The sequence below is a fragment of the Clinocottus analis genome, unplaced genomic scaffold (genome assembly GCF_023055335.1).
Source record: "Clinocottus analis isolate CAN_PGR_092001 unplaced genomic scaffold, fCliAna1.0.p SCAF_17, whole genome shotgun sequence".
In the NCBI taxonomy this organism is placed as follows: domain Eukaryota; kingdom Metazoa; phylum Chordata; class Actinopteri; order Perciformes; family Cottidae; genus Clinocottus; species Clinocottus analis.
Genome location: NW_027175898.1, coordinates 3,214,300 through 3,228,124, shown reverse-complemented (window position 1 = coordinate 3,228,124; position 13,825 = coordinate 3,214,300). Strand labels below are relative to the sequence as shown.

The window sequence follows — 13,825 nt, the reverse complement described above, 5'->3', positions numbered from 1 at the left end:
CGATCGCACTCATCAGCGAAATGTGATGTTTTTTGACATTTCATTTCCGCGCACTTTTACGCCGCTGATACATTTGGCCTCAGAGATAGTCGTCGCTTCACACCGAAGCCCTTTTAAAGTGACGGTGACGGCAATCCCGTTCGACGGAGTGGAGACTTTGCAACATCAGGGGGAATGATTCATGGCTAGAAGGAATGCTGAACACTGGGTGGTGGACATGAGGAGCGGGGAGATGTTGTGGAGGTACGTGAGGTGAAAGGCTGATAAACAGAAACAGTAGAAGTAACCGAACGCGTAGTATGAGGGAAATTGTCTAAGACAGCTCTTTAACAAACAGTCCTCTCTCCTACACACACACACACACACACACACACACACACCAGCTCCTCAAGGTTGGTGGATGTTTCAAAGTCAGCATTCCTAACAAATCCTCTGGTGAGCAGGACTTTCGTACTGTATCTGCAATCGGCTTGTTAAAATCGTATGTTCCGCTGGCTGTGTACTGACCCAGCGGCTTTCCAGAGATGAGTTTCACCGGACTTACATTTCTTTTGTTTTTTATTAAATAATGGGGCAAATTCTTTCTGTGTCAGTGTGCCTGAACCTAAATTAGCTTTCTGCTGCAATTTGTACGACTGTAAAGCCTCACTAGCAGAGGCTTGGAGTTGCCTTTTTCGACATTTTATCTTGCAAAGCATCGCTCTCCTTGAGAACTGCAGAGATAAAGTGAGCGACTGATGAAATGACATTCGACAAAATCTACAGCATATCAGTCGGATCCCTTTCAATTAATGCAAACCCTTTGAGGGCACGCAGTAATGGGGATGGGGGTGGAATGCTAGAAGGGATGAGAGTGCAGTGAATGAAGAGCTCCAAAAGGCAGAGATTAATCAAAGTGACAGACAGCTGGCGCATCAATGTCACGAGAACACAACCTTGTCACCTTCAGTGAGCAGATCTGAAATCCTCACTTTGAGATGGGATCTAGGTGGAATGAGAATATATATATATATATATATATATATATATATATATATATATATATATATATATATATATATATATATATATATATATATCTATGGTTCTTACTCTTACTGAGCTCAAACTAACAAAAACACAAGCATGAATAATGGGTAGACAAACATGACTACTTTAAATTGAGGTGAGACGAATGGATTTGAGTTTGAGATGAAATTAATTAGCTTCTTTTATCTTCTTTTTCCCCAAACCAGTCAGAGACAAACAAGCAAAATAAATGCAGTGGGTGCCAAAAATATAAATGAAAACTTGAAAGTCTGTAAGTAGGTAAGAAATAATGAAAGGTTGCTCGTCGCTGCCCGGCTCCCGCTACCCTAACATCAGTTGTCATGTAAACAAGAGAGACAATCTACTGTTATTTTGTATAAGTCATTGATAAAATCATTGGATCGTGACTGCTACTACGATATTAAGTGATCACAAACCGTACAAACAAACAGGCAGCGAGTCTCCCCACGTTCTTCAGAGATCATCTTGTTAAAGATTCTCAGCTGTTGACCCCCGCTCACGGCCCACTGATCTGCTCCGTCTGCCCGCATTCAGACTTGCCCACGTCGGCCATGTTTTACAGAGCAAACCCGTGATATCGACGCGCTCGCTGCCTCCGGCTCTCCTTATTGATGAACTCCACGCTATTCCACATTCAGCGCTGGGCGGTCATGGTTTAGTGCGACTAAGCTCCAGATAGCATCAATACACATGTTCAATATTGCCCTCTGCGCCAAAGCAGTCATTAAACTGTTGACTGGACTTGACATCTGACAGAATTAATATGACAGGATCGTTGCTTTTATCCTCGGGTACTTTCCTTTTTCATATTCCTGTGTAACAGGACATCATGGAGGACACAGAAGTTAGGGCAGCGCAGCAATCACTGGCGGAGTCAGTTATGCAGGTTTTTTTAAGGTTTTAAATCAAACACAAATGAAGTGAAAACGTAGCTCAGTCCAGAGCTCTACCGATTATATATATATATATATATATATATATATATATACATACATACATACATACATACATACATACATACATATATATATATATATATATATATATATACACATACATATATATATATATATATATATATATATATGTACGTACATATATATATATATATATATAAATATTTATACACATACATACATACATACATACATACATTTATACATACATATACATATATAAATACACACACACACACACACACACACACACACACACACACACACACACACACACACACACACACACACACACACACACACACACACTAATGATTATTAGGGTAAGTGCTATAACAGCCACCGACAACATAATTACTGTCATTATCAATGATCTGACATTTGGTCCTCCCTTCTATTCTTTTGTGGCGTAATGACTTCAGTACAAGTGTAACTTCAGGAATGTCAGCAGCCTCGAGGAGACAGAAATGAAAAACAGTGTTAAAGTAGCTGTGCAGGAGCTGGCCAAAACCTTTCACCTGGAGGACATTCTCCGAGAGTATCGACTCTATACCGTCTCCACATCAGGCGCAGGAGCAACTGGGAGACACCAAGGACGATTGCACATTCAAAATTAAATTTATAGACACAACTTTGGACCAGGTTTGGTGTCCTTGGAGAAGGAGAAACCAATAGTTTCAAGTAGTATTTTATGTGAACTGAGCTTTTCTAGCCTTGCATCAAGAGCAAGTACAGAGAGTCTCTCTCTGTGTGTGTGTGTGTGTGTGTGTGTGTGTGTGTGTGTGTGTGTGTGTGTGTGTGTGTGGCAACAGAAGGATGTTACGTGTTACAACATGATAAACAAGAGTGACTTGACCCTTTACATATTTTCTAAAGAGTGCCGCGACTGTAAAAAAGAAGGTTGACAAACAGCATTTTTACCTCATCATGGGCAGCTTTACATTAGGCAATACCCAATGAGGTGTTCAAGAAACATTTCTAATTAACTCTGTCCCATTGTTTATTTATCTTTATGTACCTGCAATGCAGAAATTGTGCAAGTACACACACCCGAAAGAGCAGGAGACGTCTGCTCAGCAGGAGTGCAAGAAATGATAAGGAAAACTGAATAAAATAAACAATTGGAGAGATTTCATTATATATTTCATTCAGCTCAATGTTTGTGTATCCCCCCCCGTCATTGTTACTAAATCCTTTAAATATTAGTGCATTATAAAAACCAAACGGGTTGCATTTAGACCTGCAAAGTTCTCCAAATATATAAAACGTGTTAATTATGTAAATGTCCCAATCTCTTCTTGTCCTCCTGTGATTACCCCAATGTTGTAATTAGTGTCTGTCATGAGTTTACCCAACACACAAATACAGACATGTAGGAGTGAGTTGGAATAACTGAATGTGATTCAACACGCTCGGTGAGATCTGAAAGCCATCTGTGATTTTTCACCCGCTTCTTTGTGGAAAACAACTGTGAAACTACTGTATGCATGGAAATCAATACAAACAGGACGGGCATAACAATCAAATGCATTAACAAGCTCGCCCGGTGTTCTCACAGTCACACCTTCTGAGCCCGAGCCTCACAGCTGCGGTGACCTTTTAAGCTGTTTATGCCCGCGCATAGATATTGGCATTAACGTCCCCTCGCTTAAATGAAAAGTGCTTGCTAAGCCAACAACTGTGCTCAGTGAACTGTGGACCTTGGAGGTGAATTATATCATGCTGGATTACCCTTACCTTAATTGATCTGTGCCAGCTTTGTATCTGGAGACTCTGGCCATCAACAAGGGCAGGGAGACGGCATCCAGCCAGCGCTTCTCATACTTTGGCTCATTAGCTGAGGGCGAAGGGGGTGATGGAGCCTGCGTGGAATACATGAACAATGCCGATGAGCTGCCTGCTCCTTTTGATCACGGAGGATGTGGTCTGTATGAAACACTTGCACCATTTACATGATCAAAGAATTTGTTTCTTAGACCGGATTAATCGGTACTTCCGTAATGGAGCAGTACGGAGACATCAAAACGACTGACTGACACTGGAAATTGCTTTAAGGGTAAAATCTGCACCAACCATTATTGCCTCATTAATATCTTGACCGGGTACCACACAAGCGCACACACACAAGCACACACACACACACACACACACACACACACACACATCTCTCACTGCGGGCTTGTTTCACCCGAGGTCATAGAATCACTTTCCAAAAAACATTACAGACCGCAGCACTGTCTCCATGCCTAATTATCAAATGTTTTTATTTTTGCAATGACGAAGACAGCACAACAGTGAGAGTCTGACATATTTCCCACAGCTATGCATACAATTGAACATATTTGTGTTGTAGACAATTAACTAATTGTGTGTATTTTTTCTTTAGGATTCCTCTGGAAGCTTTATAAAGCAAAGTGGTTATTCTTTATTTATTTGTGTTGCTGGGAATGTTGGTTACAAATAATCAAGTCAATCTCCTACGTACAAGACCGTACAATACATCACCTCCAACATAGGAGATATCATCTTATCTAACACTCGTGTGGTGTAACAATCACTCAAATACATCATTCACAGTTCTGACCTTTTGCTTCACACACACAGACACACACACACAGACACGCGCTTTCTGTTGCTCGCGGTCTGGCCTTGTGTATTGTTGTGCCAAAACACATTCAAGATACAATTTATGTTGAGGGTTTAGGGATTTAGTTTTATTTTTGTATTGTTCTGTGGCTACCAATGATGGAGGCATTGGTCAAATAAATGAACAGGTACAGTATGTCCACTACTTGTTACTAATATTAGATCTCAGTGATCCATTGAGAGAGTAGTGTGAACCAAACATTTGTAAAGTCAGGACATTGTAAAGTCCAACAGTCAACATCATTTCTGAAATTACAAACACAATTGTTTGTAATTTCAGCAATCTGATAGCAGCAATCTGACCGCACCATGAATGACATTTGCAGAACCACAATAACATAAAATCCTTTTTTTTTTTGCAACCCGAGACAACACACACACACACACACACACACACACACACACACAAAGGGAGCAAGACTTCCTTCTCTGCTCGTGTAGAACATTACTAAAGCTACTGTATATCCTGGCATTGATAACAGTCATTTGCTGCTATATTAATCTGCTGAATGTTAAATATGGCTCCTTTAAGCCAGTGGTTCTCAACTGGTCTTTCTCCGGGACCCACCATCACCAAAGATGACAAGCGACCTAAATCGAGGAACATTCTCAACATCTCCAATGTATTCAATGAAAAGATGGTGCAGTTTGAACCTGAGATAGTATGGAGACAGTAGTGTTGCATGCTGGGTGTGTGATTGTGTGTGTAGGGGTGTTGAAGGTGCATAACAAAACAATAAGATAAGTAACAGAACCTAAACTAACTCTGCGGCTCAGGTGCATAATAGTCACAAAAAAACCCAAGGTCGGTTTTATTTTGAAAAATGACCAGACACATCCGTCTGTGCGTCTGAGCCTCTTACTCTTGACACATGTCAGAGGCTACGTGAGAACGTTTCCCCAAAAATGAAACTTAAATGTACGTTTCAAGTCTGACGGAGTGCCGATGTTCTGGGTTAAAATCAATACACAATGTCCTAAAATCGACAGAAAGCTTTGAAATCCTCCAAGAAACATCCAAACCGTGAGTGTGATACAGTGTTGTTGCATGCTGGGTACGGAAACCGTGAGTGTGAATACAGATCGCGAGGAGTAGTATAAAAGTCAGTCAGTGATTTCTGAAAAGTTTTAGAGTCAAATTAACGTATTCTCTCTAAGCAAAGAATGTAGTCGGCCCAGCGACGTCTGAAGGGCCGGCTGGTGATGGAGGCGGGCCGGCTCCCAACCCCGCACTCCTCTGGTTTGACCCAAAAACATGGAGGGACGAGCCTGTCGGGGAAAAAAAAAGACACTGCGGGGCATAAAAGTCCCTTCAAAATAAAATCACAGTATTTAAAAAAAAGAAGAAGTGTGTATGCGTGAAGAGAACGCACTTTGTCTCTGTGAGCTGTTAATGGATTTTTTTTTTAAACCAGCGGGCCTGCTGTTTGAGCTTCTGACTGTGGCAGACAGACAGGTGCATTCAGGCTTTTCAACAGCAGCAAATTAGCATTAGACAAAGCTAAAATTGCAGCCTAAATGTGCCTGGTTTATAGCAAGAACAAATGTGTTAATGCAGCGTGTTTATGGGTGCTTCCTGATGGCGGCAGGCGAGACTTTAGAATGCACTTTACATCATTACGCCATCACTGTAATGGCCAACACTGTAATGGCCAACACTTCATTAGCAGTCTACTGCTCATATCACATTTGATAGGCCATTCTGTGCTTGTAAACAGGGTCTCAAAGCTCAACTCTTTTGTGCAAAAGTTTTCTTTTTGACAATAGCTTGAAGCCTGGATGTAACAGAAATAAAATAATGGTGCATTGCTGTGTGAGAAAAGTCTTAAGCCCTGAAGAAATAAGAGTTAGTGTCGATGTTTCCTGGGACTTCGTTCCAGATCTGTGGAGCATAAAAACTGAATGATATTTCCCCAAGTTTAGTTTTTAAATCTGAAATGTTTCTAAGCCTTAAACTATTTAGGGATTTGTTTATGGTCACTAGAAGAGTAAATTATTTGAGAACAAGAAGTCTGCGTCAAGATCTGAGCATTGCATGGATGAGATCCACTTCCCTGGTCTCAGGGAGTCTCACAGCAGATGTTCTGAACGACGCAGCCGTCTGATCTGACACCCGTAAAGACAGCCAGTCGTCTATTGAGCTTCCTGAAGATACACACGTGGACAACTTTTTCTAAATCCTGTAAAGACACACGTTCTTTATATCTTGATCATCTGAAGGTGAATTGAGCTTCTTTGGACAACAATTATTCCAATGTTCATTGTCACATCCAGTTATTGATTTGCTTGATGCACTGACTCAGTTGTCACATGGTGATATATCGTCATATACATGTTTTTGCCAGGATTACAAATTGCCAATACTGTTTAAATATTGTTGCAAAAATAGAATTATTTCTCACTGAACTTCAACTCCTTTGTCAAATGTGTAATTCAACATTTTTTACTGCGTCTCCTCCAGAGAGTTTTGAGGAATAAAAAAAATGTCTCTTTTTTTTAGCAAAACAATTTTATTAAATAAAAGTGTTGAAAGGTGTCGAGATAGTGTGGGACCATAACTTTACAGGTATATAGAAAATATTTTAAGAGGTGCTGGATTATTTACACGACTGCACAGCTCTTTCTTGTGGGAAGTTGAGAACTTGTATACCATTTAATAAAAAGTGTATCAGAGCATATTTATACTTAAATATACTGCTATATTTTAATTTTAAGCAATTTGTGTTACCACTTTTATCAAAGTCAAAATGGTGGCTTCACAGCACAACATGTTGTGTTTCAGATGCCTCTATAAATGGTGCCTCAACTTTAAAGTTGAATGAAACCGTCTCTGAGACTGATGTTAGTGCATCAAAAAGCATATTGAGGTCCTGAAGCACAACATGTTGCCAGAAGCTTTGATATCTGGACGTGTGCCTCATTAAAATTCAAATCACACCGCACTTAATGAAGAACCGATATATTATATTATCTAATGAGTTACAAGCTCAGGGATCAAATGGGTGAAGCTGTAGCGGCATCGAACAGTGAATCACTCCTGAAACTAAAGATTATCCGTCAGCATAAAATCCCCAAAACTTGTCCAAATGACGGCAAACAGCTGATGTACCCCTGTAGCATTACACACACAGTACAGGCAGGTGTGTTCATCACAAAATAACCAAATCACCTGCCTTCCCCCAGAGTTTAAAACGGCTGAACATTTTACCAGAGCGTCGAAGCAGCCTCGGGGTGGAACAGTGACAAGCGGAAAACTGCCGACGTTTGCACAACGAGTGGCCCGTCACCGCTGAAGTGCAACATGTCGCACGCAGAACCCCGTCAGCTCCCCACCAGTAATTACTACATTTCTGAGAAAATTATTCCCCTTTGTTTCATTTTTTTTGTTAACCCAGAACAAAATGTTTTAGCGAAGCCCCGAGTGGAGTCGGTGAGGTGGCAGGAAATAGAAAACGATCAGGCCGTCCGAGTGGATTACTGTGATCTACCGTCTACCGAGGAGCCGGAAAAACAGAAACTCAAGCCACAGTGTTGCTCGTCACAGCGTTCAAACACTCACCCATGAATACTGATACTTCAGATGGGAGCTGTAATTATTTAAAAGCATGTAAATGAATCAAGGAGGTAAATTGTCCGGGGTGCAATGTGGAGAGGGCCTCGTGACGACGAAGCTTAGTGAATCCTAATCACCTGCAGAGGAGGACGCCGCCGACATCAACCAGGTCGCTCTCTCGCGTTGACACAACAACCAGTCACAGTAGAAATCTGAGAAGGCGAGTGTGTGTAGCTATGCTAGCGGCTCTGTGAGGCTCGACTCTGACAAAGCAGCACTTTAAGGGAAATGCCAAATTTTAGCCGGCTAACGTCGCTCTCAATGCCACCATGCTGGATTTTTAAAAGGAGGTTTTTGGTTTTGCATACTAATTGGCACTAAACACAGATTAGGTTGATTGCAAGGTTGATAATGATGCTGTGGTCAAGTATTTAGTTAAAAACCAAAAGACTGAAGAAGAAAAAGAATTAAATGATTGTGAATTTGAGGAGTGGGCTGGATATAAAGTTAACGTATGACCGAAGCCAATTAATCATCAGTCCCTTGCTGGGTAGGACCAGAAAGGTTTCCAAAAATCAGTCCAAAAGAAGTCACTAAAAAACACAAATGTAACATTGTGTTGCTGCTCAGAATTATTAATCTACCAGATTAATTATCTAGTAGAAGTTAAGCTGTTTACATGGAAACCAAAGTCACTGTCAGCACCCATAGAAAAAGGTGTTTAATTGGTCAGAAAGCTTATTGCTATACGCGTGAGGTAGAACATCTGACTTGAAAAGAAAGGTCATGTTTTAAGCATTGAAGTAATAACATTTGAATCAACATGGTCTCAATGTGCCCATTGCTAACACAAGAGCCAGAATATTTTAAATTAAGGGAGGACAAACATTTTAGAGGGGAATGGGACAAATTCTTTAAATAAAGCACGCTTCTCCACCGTGACGCATCCCATTTGTTTGGTTTTACACTATGAAGACAACCTTAATATCGTATACATAATGAGGAAAACGTCTCAAAGAGGCATAAATGAGGGAGAGTTGAGCCCCCGAAAAAACACTCTGTCTTCAACTGCTCCGAGTGCCCAGTGTTCTCCTCATTCGCACCATCCTGCGGAGAAGCCTCAATATTTTAACAAAAGGAAAATGCCAGGGTGATTATAATATCTGTAATAGTTGTAATATTTGACGATGATCTGAGAGGGGGCAAGCAAAGCACAGGCTAATATGCTCAGTTATGAAAAAATATATTTAAAAAAGAACAAAAAAGGGATATTAGGCGACCAGTAGGTTTATTTTCATTTATTTTAGAGCAAACATGTGAACTAATGCCATTATCTCGTCTAATGTTGCAAGTTGTCGTAATTTAGCGAGTCCAATTTGGTCGTATAGCTGCTAAAAGGCGAGCTTGTGGTTGGTTAATGTTAGCCATGAGCATGTCAGATGTTAAAATGAGGTCCTATTTGTACCGGTGCCAGCAAACACAGGGCTTACTTAGGTAACAACATAAGTAATGTATGGTTTAAAATAGCCTCTTTCAGTCTGAGTATTTTGGTGAAAAATACATTTTCTAGGTCAGCTGTATTATTAAATGTCATCTTTGCTGGTTGTGCTCAAACTAATATAAATATAGACGTCTAAGTTCTGTTTATCAAAAGAACATTCAAGAGAAATTCTTCAAAACATCTGGAGTCATCGTTTCAGTTCAAAGAAAAACCTTCTGTGGGTTCATTTCTTAGGATCCATGTTAACAATATTTCAAGCTGTGTGCTGACACCTCCGTTGAGACTGTTGGGAGAGTCCTACATCACTTGCACTTGTAAGTGAAGTGAATTCTAAATAAAACCTGAGAGCTGATTATGTCCCTGTGGGCCAGCGATGCAAAGTCATTTTCTACCTCAGAAGGTACCTAGCACATGGTCCCGACAACATGCAAGTCATGGACTAAGCACCATACTCAGCTTTTCACGAGCGCTGGCTGCACTCAGGAGATAATTGAAAAGCAGCAGCCTCTTCGAGTAAAATTTATCTCTGGCCATTTTTTAGGCAAAGGTTGTTTGATTAATTGCATGTATTAAATTGTACCAGAACATAACGTGCATCAAAGTTTGGTCCAGTGAAAGTGCATCACGTCATGGAAAGTTACTTTAGACCCCCTTAAGCCCTCCAACCAACCACCGTGTCCCTCTAATCTCTCAAGGTCGGACTTCCAAGGTGATTTACAAAAAAAAACGTCTTCCACCACTACAAACGCTCCACAGTCAGCTGCAGGGCAGACAAGAGGCCCTTCAAGGAGACAGCAAGGAAGCTTTGAATGTTTGCAGCCCAAGAATTTATGGATCAACTCATGTTCATTTGAGCCTCATTAAGACAAATAGTGAAGAAAACTATATTTAGTTTTGTTTAATCTGGTCTCAGATTTGCAGAATTCTTATTGTTTAAAGATGATCATTAATAAAGCTTTTTGGTTTGTCAAGATATAGTGAAGGGATGTCGTCGAGAGCAGAGAATGAAGTCGCTCTCCTTTTCACCAGCTCAGCCATGTTGAGGCCCCCGATCAGAGGACTTGGATTTGAGGACCCTTAATTTGCAAAACTCTGATATAATCTTAAATGTTATTGAATCAGTTAGTGTAGTTTTATTAATATTCCAGGGGACATTTCCTTTATTTTTGACTAATGCTAATAAAAAAAAGCTCATTTTCATTTCTTTATGAAAGCAAACATTTTCTTGATCTTCATGTACGTGTTGAGAACAATACCATGTTGTACAACCTTTTAATTAATAAAGAAAATGTCATGGGAAGGTCTGGTTTCTTGTTGATAATGCGTTTCATTGTTTTAATATAGTACGAATCAATGAAAAATTTAAAAAATAAAAATTGGTAGTTTCACCCTCTTGGGTCCACAAAATGTGCAAAAATTAATGACAATCAAACCAACTATTTCAGTCAGAAACAAAGTGGTGGAAAAGCTACGAGAAGGAACGTGTCCTCAAACTGTGTTTCCAAGCAAAACTATTTTTATTTAGACTGCAGGTAAGTTCCTTCAGGTAATTACTCAGGAATAGCTGCGATAAAGAGCCCATTAAACTCAGTTATTGGGCTACACATTGAGAAGCTTCTGCAGTACAACATTATTCCATTGGGTGAAGTTACAGTGGTGGTCATTGCTGCCGTGCAGCGTTGGAGGAAGTTACTTTGTGATGAGATATAGCAATTTATTTTGTTGTTGTCCCTGAACCTGCCGCCCCCTATTTTGACTGCTTTTCCTACATTTCCAGAATGAGTTTCAATATCCCCGCTCCCCCGCGGAGAAACTGGGATGGCCTCGCAGCACCCAGACGTTTAATTGTACAGCAACAGAGAGCGATATGAGCATGAAATAATGCATTTTTCTGAAAACGGGGGCATCACGCGCCTCACCCCACCGCGCCCCTCGTTTGCTGCGCTGCATTCGGGTTTATTGCATCTGCGGTCAGTGGAGAAATTGCCGTCTTCCTTCCTGTGTGACTGTTGAGCCTTAATGAAAAATGGTCAGTCTCGAAGAAGTCCTTCCTCAAATCAAAAGCATTTACTGCTAATGTTTCAACAAAAAAAAAAGTCATAATCTGCCGTGACATTTGGCTTTTTTGAAACAACACAACAGCCCCAGGGACGCACGGAGCATTGCTCATACCTCTTTAGTGTGTTAATAGGTCTCTGGGGGATAAGTGTTTTTGTGAATATTATCAAGGTTATGTAAAACTGCATCTGCAACCACAGCCCTGGGCCTGGCAGGTGGCCTGCAACATGACATGGGGAGGTAAAAAAAGAGAAGAGTTGGCACGCAGCCGGTCTAACCATCAGCTCGAGCACAAACAGCCTCAATCAAAAAGGAACATTAAAGCTCCGGCACCTCGAGATGCATTAAAGTCTCTCTGCTTGTTGAATTGCAATTTAGCGAGCACTCAAACTGTTTGGTGAATGATTTAAAATAATAGACTAATCTTGCCAGCCTGCTGTGGTACGACGCTCAAATATCTTTTTTTCTGTGTTACATGAATCCAACGAGTAATTGTCATAACAGGTGTTCTTAAAAGAACATTGATATTTAATTAAACAAAATTAACTTTGAATTGAAGATTTAAAAAAAGAGGCAAAAGTAATTAAAGCAGTATCAAATGATCATTTTGGCCACATGGAAGCGGCAAAATAAAAGCTTAAAAAACAACACAGAGTATCAAATACATGAAATTTCTTCTTTGAAGCTGAGACGTCTCATGTGATTGCAAACAAAGAGATCATAATTCACTTAGATATGTTTCCAGCCACTTGGCAATTTAAATCCATTATTCACTCTATATTTCAGCGAAGAACTGTTTTGGTCTTTGCTAAGAAAAATATCTGGCTCTTTAAAAGTTAAAAGCTCTGCGATGGCCGTTAGCTCGTTGCTAGCTATCTGGCGAACAGGGCTGGGCAGGTGGAGTAAAGCGGTGTTCACCAGGACTCTTGGGGGTGTAACGGTACACAGAGGCCGGGGTTACAAACCACGGCACGACCGACTCGCACGACATCCAGCTTTGTCTCAGAAATTGTTGCTAACGGCTGAAAGTTCTGTCAGGCTAAAAGTTTGCCGGCGGACCGTGTGCTCGTGAACTTTGGTTTCGCGTTACGTGTGCCATTCGACATGGTATGCATCCTGTATGAACCCCCGTAACGTGACGGTTACAGCACTACAACCAAAGCTGAGATGAGCAATGGGAGTGAACCAAAAGCGTTTGAATTGTTGCGGACCATAAAATGAACACAATGAGCTTAAAAGAGGCCAAACCCCCCGTAGAGCTCAGGGGAGCTGCAGAGTTTGAGGATGATTCTCAGTTGGGTTCATTACAACAATATAATCCTTTCACATGAAACACACTTTTGCTCCATTGTTAGTATTGCAGCTTTAAATGAGTCCAACAAATTAGAAATACATTAGTAACACCCAGTTTATCCTTTCCACTTTACATAATGTGAAGTAGTGTCTGAGGTAATTTACCAGTCAAACCATTGGTCAACCTCAGGCTTAATGACCCTTTCCATTACAGACTATTTTGTAGGATGCAGACTTTGCAATGGCATGCAATGTTGTTTTTTTTCTTCTTCTTTTGGTGTAAAAAAAATATGAAATTATGTGTTGCCCTACTTTTTCTCAAATCTGCAGGCTTCCTATCATTATAGTCTGAACATTAAAGTGGATTCAGGGCTCATACTGCACTGGGGAGAGAAAAAAACAACACAGCAAGCAATTACTCCAAGAACAAAAACAACCACTGACATAATAGTCCTTATTTGTGAGGCAAGAAGAATCTCACTTGACTTTAACTGGAGGCCGGCTCTTGCTATTTTGTGTTTCTTGGCCGCTTAAATCTGATTTCTGTGGGGAGGAAACTGCCTGGCTAATTGTGTTTGTCAGCCACTGAGTCTTCAACTTCAACGAGATAATTAATTGTAAAGATCCCTGCTTCCTCCTGACCCGATATGTCGCACCGAGTCATGCCTCGTGTGCTTTTCGCATAGGTAGGCATCCGTCACAGTATTTTTTATTTATTTGCGCGAGCTCAGATAAACCAAGCGGACGTTGCGGAAATCGAAAAAAAAA

The 13,825-nt window shown here is 40.6% G+C and overlaps 1 protein-coding gene across 2 annotated transcripts in view; it reads right to left on the bottom strand.

Annotated features, from left to right (window-relative positions):
• The window catches only part of sntg2 (syntrophin, gamma 2), a 70,529-nt gene that overhangs the window by 23,735 nt on the left and 32,969 nt on the right, over positions 1-13,825 (bottom strand). For both annotated transcript variants that reach the window (XM_068579825.1, XM_068579826.1), the window contains exon 9: positions 3,744-3,868. In XM_068579825.1, the coding sequence (XP_068435926.1) occupies positions 3,744-3,868 (125 nt within the window). The remainder of the gene's footprint in view (positions 1-3,743; positions 3,869-13,825) is intronic.